Here is a 13787-nt window from a genome sequence, read left to right on the forward strand (position 1 = left end):
CTAATGATGCAGAGACTTATTTATCCTATTTTTCATTGAAGTTGGCTCCTCAGGAACACATCTTAAAGAACAGGAAAGAAAATATATGAGAGGCAGTCAGTATCCTTTTAATGGTATGTGCATAAGTCGAACACATTACTTTTACTTCCATTCTGGCCAAAGGGGAAAAGAAAGGTCTCATCTAGTGTCAGAAAAGACTGTGAAATTCAGTTTCTAGTCCAAGAGTCATATACCTTGCTAAATTGGAGGTAGAACTGGGTTTATTTTTAATGGAAGAAACGGAGAAGGGGCACTAAGAATATTAGTTATCTTTGCTACAGAGTAGTAACTCTTAGCACTATATGCACCCAAACTATCACTCTGTCCTGGAGTTGCAGATACTGAAATAAGATAGCCTGAAGTTTAAGATTAATCTACTGCCTCAGATAATCCTGTCCAAGTCTACCAGTACGTTAATGGTTCTAGGTCCATCTGAAGGAGGGGTCTAGAATGAGTGTTGCTACTCTAAACAGAATTTTTAAGTCAACCAGATTTTCCAATCCTTGTAAGTTTCTAACATGCTTGCCCCTACTAAAGCTTCACATCAGCGTGACTGAATTTGACAGTAATGGTCCTCTCAATGTTATTGTAATGGTCATCTATGCCAGATAGCCTAGTTGTCCCCTTTCAGTGTATTTTTGAACTTCTAGATTCTCTTATTATATTAGGCACCAGGGCACAATCTCTTATATTTGGCACCAGCCAGAAAAGAGTAATAGGAAGAATATTGACAAACTAGGAAGAACAGCTTCGCTTTTTTGTTTGTTTGTTTGTTTTGGTGGGTCAAGGGGCTTGAACTCTGGGCCTGGGTACTGCCCCTGAGCTCTTCAGCACAAGGTTACCACGCTACCCCTGGGCCTAGGCGCTGTCCCCGAGCTCTTTAGCTCAAGACTACTGCCCTACCCCTTGAATCACAGCCCCACTTCCTGCTTTCTAGTAGTTAATCAGAAATAAGAGTCTTAGGAACTGCCAGGGCATGGCTTATGCCTGTAATCCTAGCTACTCAGGAGGCTGAGATCTGAGGATCGTGGTTCAAAGCCAATCCAGGAAAGCCGAGAGATGCTTATCTTCAATCAATCACTAGAAAATGGGAAGTGGGGCTGTGGCTCAAGGGTAGAGTGATAGCCTTGAGCTGAAGAGCTCAGGGACAGCACCCAGGCCCAGAATTCAGGCCCCATGACCCACCTCCCCAAAAGAAAAGATTCTCAGCTTTAGATGCTTTAGTGCCCGGGCTGGCTTTGAACCAAGATCCTCAGATCTCAGCCTCCTGAGTAGCTACGATTACAGTCATGAGTCGCTGTGCCTGGCTCAGTTTAGATTTTGAGAGATATGTAACCTGATACTTTTTTTTTCCCTACAGAGAAATAGGTATTTTTCCAAGAACAAGTTTTGGGAACCATTGCAACTCCTAATGTTGATTTCCACCCATTCTTCACCAATATCCCTTTGTCCAGAGTCTGCCAAACCAGAGCCTTTACCACTGACAGGAGTCTAGCCTTCATCTGAGTTCTCACACCTTTTTTCAATTTGCGATTTCTTTTCTAAATCCTGAGAAGCTTTGGAATTGACTTAAATTTCGAGCTCAATATATATATATATATATATATATATATACACACACACACACACATACATACACATATATAAAGATCTATAAAAAGATAAATATCTTTTTATTGTATTTTATTGGAGTAATGTATAGAGGGGTTACAGTTACATTCATCAGGTAGTGGGTACATTACTTCTCAAACAGTGATACCTCTTCTCATGTTTTTTTCCCCCTTTTCCTCCCTCATCCCCTTCTAGTCATCCTATTTTTTCCCCTTCCCTTCCCTATTTCAAATAAACAAATAAACATATATACAATATACCAGGTAACAAAGTCAGATGCAGTATCAATCTCTTCTTTGTTGACTTTATTGAAAGGTCCCAAACATCTGCTGGAGGAGATAGCATGAATTATGATGGAAGATAGGACATCAGGATCAAAATGTGACTTTCCTGCTTTCTGTTTGGTTTTTGCAGTGGATGTTTGTTCAGGCTTTTCTATGAAATGAAGGATGTTGCTTTTGAGTTGTCCATCTTGTGGAAGAAACATGTCTACTAGATAAATCCCAGTCAATGGGGCTAACCCACTGGGAGAGGAAAGGGAAAACAGAGTTCCTTGAGGTCTGAGGGAAGTCTCAATGATTTACATTGGACTTAAGGAAAGAACGAATCCATCAAATTGAAAAAGCCAGGGGTGAGAGTGGTACAGTGGAGATGGTTAGCAGCCTTCTAGAGTGGCCATCATGTAAAACACAGGTATGGAAGATTGTAAGATCTTGTCTCTACCACTAAACTATAACAAAGAACTTTCTATCAGCACATTGTAAATTATGTTTACTTTGAAAGAAAGATACTGCTGATGTAGTGTTCTCTATATCTTATGTATGTTGCTTAATTTGTCAGAATTGGAACTGAACAGAACTGATATCCCTATCAGGGCATGAAGAGAACATGGTGAGGACCCTCTAGGGATACTTATATTTTTCATTTTCTTAGCTCTGCAAAGTACTCTTGCTTTACTTTGTGAGTTTTTTTCATATATTTTTATTGTAATTAATAGAAGGGTTACATTATATTCACCAGATAGAAGGTGCATTACTTCACATACATTGATACCCTTTCTCATATCTTGGTCCCCATTTCCCTCCCTCCACCCCCACCTCTCATCTTCTTTTCCCCCCTTCCTTATCCAATTTCAAATATCCAAATACAAATATATCCAATATATCAGATAACAAAGTGAGATACTGTAACAATATGAGATAACCAAGGGACAGCAAAAGAGATGAGCGATAACATAGTACATTAAGGACAACAGTCACTCATTATATGGCTTTTGTTTCAATATCCTAGAGGTCCTTTCATTTAGTGTCATACTATATGGCCTTATGTATCTAGGTTTTGCTCTATTGCAAATCTCTGCTAGGAGAGCCCAAGGTTTCTACTGATTATGACAAATGAGGGAAACCATTGAGCCTATGTTCCTTTGAGTCTGGCTTACTTCACTTAATATGATCTTTTCTAAGTCTTTCCATTTCCTAACAAATGGGGCAATGTCATTCTTTCTGACAGCAGCATAGAATTCCATTGTGTATAAATACCACATCTTGTTGATCCACTCATCAACTGAGGGACATCTGGGTTGGTTCCATATCTTCGTTATGGTAAATGGTGCTGCAATGAACATTGTTGTGCTAGTGGATTTAGTATGTCCTTGTTTCTGGACAATTGGGTAGATGCCTAGTAGTGGAATTGCTGGGTCATAGAGGAGCTCTATGTTTAGTCTTTTGAGGAACTGCCATACTGCTTTCCATAGTGGTTGAACGAGTTTGCACTCCCACCAACAGTGTAGTAATGATCCCTCCTGGCCACATCCCCTCCAGCAACTAGATACACTTTTGTGTTTCTTTCTACTAGTTTGTAGCAGGCTTGTTATCCTTTGAACAGAGTCTTAAATAGCAATAGTTTTTAATTTTGGTGAGTTTCAATTTATCTATCTTTTCTTTTATTCAGATTGCTTTTAGTTTCAAGCATTCTTGTCCTAGGCATAGATCCTGAGTGTTATGTTTTTTCTTTTACCACAAAAAAGTATTACAGTTTTATATTTTAAAATCCATGATCCATTTTGATTTAAACAAAATGGTTCTGTCCTCTCTCTCTCTCTCTCTCTCTCTCTCTCTCTCTCTCTCTCTCTCTCTCTCTCTCTCTCTCTCTCTCTCTCTCTCTCTCTCTCTCTCTCTCTCTCTCTCTCTCTCTCTCTCTCTCTCTCTCTCTCTCTCTCTCTCTCTCTCTCTCTCATTCTCTCTCCATCTTTCTCCAGTACTGGGACCTGTACTCAGGACCTGAGCATTGTCCTCGGGCTTTTTTTTCATATATTTTTTATTGTAATTAATAGAAGGGTTACATGATATTTGCCAGATAGATGGTGTATTAATTCCCATACATTGAAACCCTTTCACATGTCTTGGTCCCCATTTCCCTCCCCCCTACTCCCACCCCTCATCTTGTTTTCCCCCTGTTCCCTATCCAATTTCAAATAACCAAATACAAATATATCCGATATATCAGGTAACAAAGTGAGATAGTGTAACAATATGAGATAACCAAGGGACAGCAAAAGAGATGAGTACCTAGTACCTTAAGAACAACAATCATTCATTATATGGCTTATGTTTCTATATCCTAGAGATCCTTTCCTTCTTTGTCACCCTGTACTAGAATTAATTCCAAATGGATCAAAGACCTGGAGGTAAAAGCTGACACTCTGAAAACTTTACAAGAAGGAATAGGAGATACACTAGACCTCCTTGGCACAGGTCGAAACTTTCTTAATAAGGACCAAGAATCACAACAAATCAGAGAAAGGCTGGATAAGTGGGACTGCATTAAACTGCAGAGCTTTTGTATGGCAAAGGACATAGCTAGTAAATTAATTAGGAAGCCTACAGAGTGGGAGAAGATCTTCACCAACCATACAACAGACAAAGGCCTCATATCTAAAATATATCAACAGCTCAAAAAATTGAATCACTCCAAAACTAATCTCCAAAGTAACAACCATCCCATTAAAAGATGGGCCAAAGACTTAAAGAGAGTCTTCTCTGAAGAAGAAACAAAAATGGCCTATAGACACATGAAGAAATGCTCGACATCTCTGGTCATAAAAGAAATGCAAATCAAAACAACTCTAAGATTCCACCTCACTCCAGTTAGAATGGCCAGGATCAATAAAACTAATAACAGATGCTGGAGGGGATGTGGCCAGGAGGGATCACTACTGCACTGTTGGTGGGAGTGCAAACTCGTTCAACCACTATGGAAAGCAGTATGGCAGTTCCTCAAAAGACTAAACATAGAGCTCCCCTATGACCCAGCAATTCCACTACTTGGCATTTAACCAATCATCCAGAAACAAAGACATACTAAATCCACCAGCACAACAATGTTCATTGCAGCACTATTCACCATAGCAAAGATATGGAACCAACCTAGATGTCCCTCAGTTGATGAGTGGATCAACAAGATGTGGTATTTGTACACAATGGAATTCTATGCTGCTGTCAGAAAGAATGACATCGCCCCATTTGTTAGGAAATGGAAAGTCTTAGAAAAGATCATATTAAGTAAAGTAAGCCAGACTCAAAGGAACTTAGGTTCAATGGTTTCCCTCATTTGTCATAATCAGTAGAAACCTTGGGCTCTCCTAGCAGAGATTTGCAACAGAGCAAAACCTTGATACAAAAGGCTATGTAGTAGGACGCTAAATGAAAGGATCTCTAGGATATAGAAACTTTGTGAGTTTTTTGTTATTCTCTATACTGTTTTGTCAGCCAACGTGCAGACATAGACAAGGAAGGCAAGAATTGTTGATATATTTATGACAATGCATCCATATATGTGGCACTATGTCAGGCTATGGGCCTATGGTGGTGAATAAAAGCTACCTGGTCTGTCTTCCCATAGAACTCACTGTTAGGAAAATGGAGGAGAAGGTGAGGACTGTTTATTGAGATATAGCAGCAAGTACAGCCTTTCCTCTATGCAAAGTAAGAGGTTTAGGAATTGGGTTTTTATCAGGTCTAGCAGGAAGGTAGGGGATAATGAAAAAGCCATTGGGACTAGGGAGGTGGGGGACTTCTCAGCTGAGCCCACAATGGAGTGTTTACAGCTGGGCTTAGGTGGGTTGCCTTGCCTGTGTCAGACAGTCTGTAGATCATTGATGGCTTGCCTGATATCTGTGTGCACCTAGGAAAACAAGGTGGAGGGGTCAATCCTTCACTCACATTTGAGACATGGATCTTAATTCATCCATCTCACTGATGTGTGCCTGTTGGGAAGAAGTATAATATTCTAGACAAGGGACTTGGTAGTAAGAGAGAGTGTGATGTGCCTGAAGAGGCTGGGTTTGCTGTAGAGGGGACAGATAAGCAAAATGAAGGATACAAGAAGAGAACTATTAGGACCAAGTTAGGTCATGGTATGGCCTGGGTCTTTGTGTTAAGAACAATGAAAAGGCATTGAAAGATTTTTTTTTTTTGCCAGTCCTGGGGCTTGAACTGAGGGCTTGGGCACTGTCCTTGGACACTTTTTGTTCAAGCCTAGCACTACCACTCGAGCCACAGAGCCACTTCTGCCTGTGGTACCAAGGAATTGAACCCGGGACTTTGTGCGTGCTAGGCCAGCACTCTACCACTAGGCCACGCTCCCAGCCCAATTGAAAGATTTTGAATAAGAGGTTACATAGAGAAAAACCCCAAAACCCACCCTATAGAAAACTTGGGATAATAGATCTGAAGGAGTCCCAACTTCTGGAGAGGCGATTTGCCCAAGGCCAAGTAGTAAGTTGGCAGAGGATTCATTTCTGTCATGCTCTCTGAGTGAATGTGTTCCTTTCCTTCCCCCTTTCCTGCCTCCCACTCCTGCTGAAGTCTTGCAGATAAAGGAATCAAATTACTCCCCAGCTCACATGGAAATTTCTCAAAATGTAAGGTTTTTGATTGCAATCATCTCCTTGGTTCAAGTCCTGCCTTCAGGAGCTCCATGGCTGCTGGCACATTGTCCTTCAGTCTGCTTTGTGGGGGAGGTGCAGTCATGCCATGCTGATCTTGGTATCCCCAGTTTTGAGGGGGGGGAGTGTGAGTGTGAGTGTGTGTGTGTGTAACAGCCAGCACTTGAGAGCTGTAATTGTTAAATTGCCACCAATAATATATAGGCAACAGGGAGGAGACCAGCTGGACTTGTCTCAAGTTTATTTTGGAAAATAAAGTTGTGTCATAGTCATGAAAATTGTGGCTTTATGGAATGTTTTGCCAAGACAACAGCTTCTTCTTTTTCCCTTCCCATCAGAAATTTTAGAAAGCAAGAGATTCTGAGTAATACGTCAAACACAGGGAGGGATCTGTCATTTTCTGGCAAGTTGAATAGGCCAATGACTTAAATTTTTTTTTTTACCTTGCCTACACTCACTCTTTCATGAATTATGAAGTGTTAATTTCTTCAGAAACCATCAAGGATAGCAAGGAGGAGATGAATTGGTCCATATATTCATTCTCCCTCTGAATATCTCTGAGCTTTTCAGTCTCAGTCCCTTTGTTTTTCTATATTTCTTCTTTTTCTTTTTAAAAATATGTTAAGAGGATGACGTACAGAGAGATTACAGTTACATAAGTCAGGTAAAGAGCGCATTTCTTCTTGGATAACGTCACCCCTTCCCTAGTTCTCTCCTCACTCCTCTTTCCCGCCCATGCCCACCCACAAATTGTACAATTCATTTTCAACAGTGTCTCCTAACCCTGCTGCGTTTGTTCATCCTTTGTCCCTCCATTTCTATGTCTTCCTCTCTACATCTTTCTACCTATACTCTCTGACTTCTTACTGCAATCCATTAGTCGCATTTAAAAAAAAAAATACCTGTTTTATTTTCAGCACTTGTTTTAAACAGGATTTTCATGAGGATGGGTTTTTGGGCAGTGGTTGTGACAGGTTGGGGCAGTCTTCTGGGGTAGTAGTGGAGGTAGTGGAGGTCAGCGTCCAGGTAGTTAGTCAGAGGTTAGGCAGTTGGAGATACCAGAGGGACTATCAAGTCACTAGGGAATGATTGAGAGTGCTGTGGGATGGGTGTTGTTTGGACGCGGAGTAGGCTGTCTAACCACGCCAGCATTAGCATAAGGAGCAGTCAGCCTGGTCAGATAAAGCAGATAGGCTGCTGGAAGGAGCTGGCAGTAAGCAGGAAATTAAATAGGGCAACAGGACGCAGGATGCTGGTCTTAGCTCTGGTGGATGAGATCAGGTCCCAGGTGGGGATTGAAAGGACTGGGTATGTGTCATGAGGAAGATTTGGGAATTGTACCACAGAGTCAAAGAATAGCAGCAGTTCAGGATAGAACCCAGGCTGAGAATAGTCATTGGAACCACAATCCCATCAAATAGACTAAGTTTGTGTGGGTATTTTTTCTTAAGTTTTAGTAATAAACTATTCCTGTAAGAAACATTGCTGCAGATACACATTATTGAGCTATGCTGAAAAAAACAAAATTGACCTATTTGATATCAAAGCTGTTTGAAGCATGTTTAATAATTCATCATATATATTACCCTATATATATCCCCATATATAAAAATTATTATAAAGTTGATGTACAGAGGTATTACTGTTTCATAAGTCCAGTAGAGAGTATATTTCTTTTTTGGACGTCATCCCTTCTTTCTCTCTCTCCCAGTTTTTCCCTACTGTTCCCAACCACAAGTTATATAGTTTAACATAGTGGCTAGTGAGTACAACTGCTGTATTTGTTCACTATTTGTTCCTCTATTTCCACCCCCCTTACCTTCCCAAAGTCAGATAAACAGCACACAAAAATATCTGGTCTCCTTTTCTTGGAATTCATTTTGATAAATATTATTTCATGTGATCCATGATGCAGAGCACTGTGCCTTTGGTTTGTGTCCATCAACCCTTTTGAATAGTTTCTTATATTCGGGCTTTTAATCTTCCCAAGAATCTCAAAATAGAGCTCATTTGATTAGTGAGGAAATGGAGGCACAGAATGGCACATAGCTTGCTATGTGTTATGCAGCTGGGGCAGCATAGCAGCCTGGCTTCAGAGTCCTGAGTCCTGTCTCCTAACCACTAGGCCTCATCCCTTTATAGTATAAGGGAATACCATTTACATAGACACAGAGTACATGAGGCCCTCTGAGTGGGACAATGTAGGCAGCCTTGGTGCTCTATAACTACCTTAAAAAGAAGAAGAAAAAGGCCAGTTCTTCTGCTTGAGTTATTACTCATTGGTTTTTGGAACTATTTTCCTTGTCAGGTTACAGATAAGACTCAGAGGAACTTAAGTCATGGCTGCTAGGCTGAGGGGTCTGTTCAAACTCAGAGGACTACTTAGAAAGACCACCTACTGTTTCAGATTCTTGATTTTGCTTGGTTTTCAGTCTCTAGTCTCCCTGTTACCACCACCTGCCTGAGGGGCATCTGGGAATTATCAGGGCTACAGTACTCACTCTTAAATACATTTCTATAGGCAAAGGGGTGCTTTAGTGCTTTCAAGAATAAGAGAAGTAGGGCTGGGAGTTTGGCCTAGTGGTACAGTGCTTGCCTAGCATGCACAAAGACCCAGGTTTGATTCCTCGGTACCACATACAGAACTGGTGCTGAAGCTCAAGTGGTAATGCTCTAGCCTTGAGAAAGTCCAAGTACAGTGCTCAGGCCCTGAGCTCAAGCCCAAGACTGGGAAAAAAAAAAGAATAGGAGGAGTAAACATCCACAAACTGTGCTTATTCAGTAACATTGGAACAACAATGAGGAGGAAAAACAAGGCCGAAGGCTTAATTGGCCAACAAAGACTTTGGGCTTGTGTTCGAGCACGTGAATATGGACATTCAGAAGGGTGTCTTTGCTGAGTTTAAACATTGCTCATCTGCCTCTGCCTAGTTCTCTTAGGATCTTGATTCCAGGAAGCATATTCCTGGTTTTCCTAGCAGAGAACAGCATTTCTTTTTTTCTTCTTGATGAATTTTGAATGTGGGTTGTGTCTTCTTCCTTAATTGATTCTCATTTAAAAATAATTGGGAGCCAGGTTTAGTCATGCCTGTAATGCTGATTACTTGAGAGGCAGAGATCTAGAAGATCATAGTTTGAAGCTAATCCTGGAAAAATGTTAGTGAGAAAAAAAAATGTTAGCGAGAACCTTCCCATTTCAGCTCATAAAAATATGGGCATGGTGGTACACACCAGTCACCCCAGCTACCTGAAAAGTATAGATAGGAGGCTTTTGATCGATACTGTTCCATTGTGTGTGTGTGTGTGTGTGTGTGTGTGTGTGTGTGTGTGTGTGTATTGTGATCTTATTTGAATATAATAACTAAAGCCCCAGGTGTATCTTATGTGGAAAACATCTGGCTAGCAAATATAAGGCCTGGAGTTATTATTATTATGCCAGTCCATGGGCTTGAATTCAGGCCTGGATACTGTCCTTGAGCTTTCTCAAGGCTAGCACTCTATTGCTTGAGTCACAGTACCAATTCTGGCTTTTTCTGTATATGTGGTACCGAAGAATCAAACCCAGAGCTTCATGTATGCTAGGCAAGTACTCTACCACTAGGCCACGCTCCAGTCAAGGCCTGGAGTTTTTGCTAAAAAGAAAATCAGAAATTATCTATACTTCTAGTTGAAGAAATAAAGTAAGGAAATGCTTTGGAGAATTTAAGAAGGAAAAAGACCTGCTTGTTTCAATTTTCTGTCCATTCTGGCTAAAGCATTGCCTAACTGTAGTTTGAGAGCTGGCTAGCAGAATCTGATATATGAATTTGTGGTCACAATTCTGATGACCCATTCTTCTTGTTGTATGCTATGCAGAATGTGGACTGGGGAGAGGAGGGACCTGTTCCAGCACATGTGAGATTTCTCAGTGGAATCTAGGGGAGTCTGTTTGCATCCAACTTCCTCTTCTGACATCTCTCTATGTGGGTATAGCCTTGAAGGGGACACCCAGTATGGTCCCTAATATTTTAGGATTCAGAAGGCTAGTTGAGCTATACATATACATATATATATACATACACACATATACATATATATTTGTATATATAGTGTGTGTATGTGTGTGTGTGAATGTGTGTGACTGTGATCAAAAGACAATAACAGATTGGCACAGATCTGGAGGAGTGTGATTTACTCAGCATTGGTGGCTCCTGTGTAGCTTTTCTTGTGTTTGTTTCTCTAAGATTTAGGCTATTTGTTGGCTAGGACAGGACTTCTTTCCAAGTCCAAGGCCAGCCAGTGATTCCTCTCATGCTGAGTGTTCATGAACCTACGCCAATGCCTTTTGGCTGACAAGACAGTGTTGTTAGTAAGTGTTCTTGTTGCATTTTAAACTTGTAAAGTTCTTTCTGAGTTCTTTCTTACCTCAGTTAGGCAGGTGAAGAAACTAAAGTTGATAGAGGTCGTGACTGACCCAGGATCATATGACCAATCAGTGGTGAGGCAGATACTGAGCTGAGCCTCTGAATTTCTGGGACAAATTTTTACTTTAATAATTCCTGTAGCTTCTCCAGAAAATGCTCTCTACTCCTCACCAATGTCTTTTTTCTATGTCAAAACTGAGCTGGCTTTGTTTAGAAGCTTTTCTTTTTCAAAGCTGCAGCATGTTACTCGCTGACTAGAAAGCCCTGAGTACCTAGGGAAACTCTCAGAGTGACTTCAAAGTAGGCTGAGTTCTGGGTCTATCTGAGCATGACATGGCAGGAGCCAAGTGAGAGAGATTAGAGGACTTTTCTGCTTGAGTTTGGGAAAAGGTCAATGCTGCTTCTGGATAGCAGAGGCTTATGCATGAGAAAGCAGCTGAGGGATTTCATCTTGGCTGTTCCTAAGAGGAGGAGCTTAAAGATACAGAACAGTCATTAGCAGTTTTGCATCAGAAAGAGGAAAGGTTGGGGGCATCCATTTTGTGGCCAGTGAGGCATAAAGATTTCAGTGAAAATATCGAAAACTTTTGCCATAGAAATTCTCACAAGAAATCTCACCAACTGTTTATCCTTCTTCACTGTGGGTTTAAAAATATATATGATTTATTCTCTTTAGAAATGTGACTTAATTTTATTTGTTAAGTACAGATGCTGGATGGGGATTAGTATTTGTAAGATCCTGAGTGAAAATATTGAAAACTTTTACTCTAGAAATTCCCACAAGGAATCTTACCATCTGTTTTTCATTATTCCTTCACTGTAGATTAAAAAAATATTCTATATGACGTATTCCCTTTGGAGATGTGACTTAAAGCTCATTTGCTAAGTACAGATGCTGGATGGAGATTAGTATCTATTCTCTTGTATGTACACAATATTCTCCAAAAATAAAACCTCCTTCGCTGTGTTGTCCAGTTGAGAGTTTAATCAAGATGATGAGTAGTTGTGTTTGTTCCATAGCCTGCCTTTCGGAACATTCCAGGCAGCCTTTGAGATACTGAGAAGGGATCAATTGTAGAACTCACTATACACTCGAAACAGGAAGCAGCTCTTTGCTGGGTAGGATGCTCCAGTCACCCTCCACTCTCCCAGGGAACGCTCTTCAGCTGACTGAAGCAGGGAAGCTGAGCCAATCAGAGGCTGCTTTCCTAGCTCAGTCACCAGTCTGTGGTTGAGGAAGGTTTTTTTTTTTTTCTTTTTTTTTTTTTCTTTTTATGCTCTGTTTTGAGAAGGCAGATAAAATGCCAGGTCTGGAATGCCTCTGGGGATAACCTTGCCCCGTGTGATGCGAAAGAAAAGCAGATTGCCTGGTAAATCCACAAGAACTGGTAAGGCAACCGCAGTTCTTCCAAAGAGGCCTTTTCTCCTTTTAGCTCTAGCTGTGATTTCTGCAGCAATTTTGTTTTTGCCTTAAAAGAGGTGCTCTGGATTATCAGACCTCCATGTATGACAATTTGTACCTGCATGGAATTGAAGACTCGGAGGCTGTAAGTATTTCATAGATAGCTGATTTCCTTTCCCCTCCTCTTCCTCCTCCCACCGCTCCCTCCCCCCCTATTTCTTAGGCAACGTAGGGAACATGGAGCTGAAACCAACCTCATTCGGGCGCTTGCTGGCCGCTGTGTAAATGTTCTCTGTGTAGTTTGCAGTTAACTTAAATTGGTACATTGTCAAGCAAAAGGAAATTTGAGTGATAGAAAAGGCATCAAAGAGTACAGGCTGTTGGAATTTTTGCGTTGCCAGCTCCACGTTTGAGCTCACAAGGGGTAACTTATTCCTTCTAGACTGGGTTTAAACTATGCAGAAAAGTGCCTATGTTTTCCAGTAGCAGGGTTCATAGGAAAGATTCACTCATTACATAATACACATTCTTTGTTGAGCTAGCATGAATGGAAATTCCAGAGCTGTAGCTGTATTATTATGTGCTTTCTGGCCAAATAGGCAGTGTGGACGCACTGCTTCTTTGTTAAGGAAATCCGATGTAAGGAGTGTGGTCACACAGCACCCCTCTGCCCTGAAGCACTGAAGTGAACTCACTTATGCATGTTTGGGCTTGGAAAAACTGGACTCCTTTCTCCCCATAGATTAGACTTAACACAATTATTAAAATCAGGGTGAAATGGTTTTCTGAAATACCTAAAATTGTACCACAGGATATTACCTTCTGAATATAGGTTAAAGCTGATTCCTGAATCTTTCTTGCTACTATTGCTGGTGTTAATAACTGATTTTAAAAAAAAGAATATCAGTTACATAGCATGATTGGGGGTATGAATGAGATAGGCTGTGGGGAGTCTGCATTTTTTAAGTACAATCCCATACCTGTTTCTACTGCCAGAACAGGAATGTTATATAAGGTTGTTTCTAAACCACTTAACACATAGATTATAACAACAACAACAGAACAGTATGCAGGCAAGTACCAAATGGTGTACTATCAATGAAAGATAGAAATCCTCACTTCTGATAAGGCATTCCATTTTTCCTTCCTGTCTGTGTTTGCCCTAACTCTAACTCTGTTCTGAAAAGTCTCTACATGTTGTCCAATGTGTTTGTGAATGATCAGGCTATCAGTTCATTGCAAGGGACTATAGTCTGAAACCAGGAGGGGCTGGAATTGAGAAGGTCCACCTTTGCAGGTGGGGTTTGGGGGGAAAAAGCCACTATAGGAGTTTAGTAAACCAGCTTTCCTGGCTGAGTTCCTCAGGAGAGGCCTGATTATTTCTTAT

The 13787-nt window shown here is 40.9% G+C and overlaps 1 protein-coding gene across 4 annotated transcripts in view; it reads left to right on the forward strand.

The window, feature by feature from the left end:
- Cacnb4 (calcium voltage-gated channel auxiliary subunit beta 4) overlaps nucleotides 1-13787 on the forward strand; it is a 244120-nt gene that overhangs the window by 94011 nt on the left and 136322 nt on the right. For 2 of the 4 annotated variants that reach the window (XM_090342844.1, XM_090342843.1), the window contains exon 1: nucleotides 12235-12545. The exons of the other annotated variants lie outside the window; for them this stretch is intronic. Coding sequence is in view for 1 of the 2 variants with exons in the window: in XM_090342843.1 (XP_090198969.1) it covers nucleotides 12501-12545 (45 nt within the window). In the remaining variant the exon portion in view is untranslated. Of the gene's footprint in view, nucleotides 1-12234; nucleotides 12546-13787 lie in introns of those variants that run through there. 4 annotated transcript variants of the gene reach the window in all.

Source organism: Megascapheus bottae, chromosome 12 (assembly GCF_031878675.1).
Source record: "Megascapheus bottae isolate mThoBot1 chromosome 12, mThoBot2.hap1, whole genome shotgun sequence".
Classification (NCBI taxonomy): domain Eukaryota; kingdom Metazoa; phylum Chordata; class Mammalia; order Rodentia; family Geomyidae; genus Megascapheus; species Megascapheus bottae.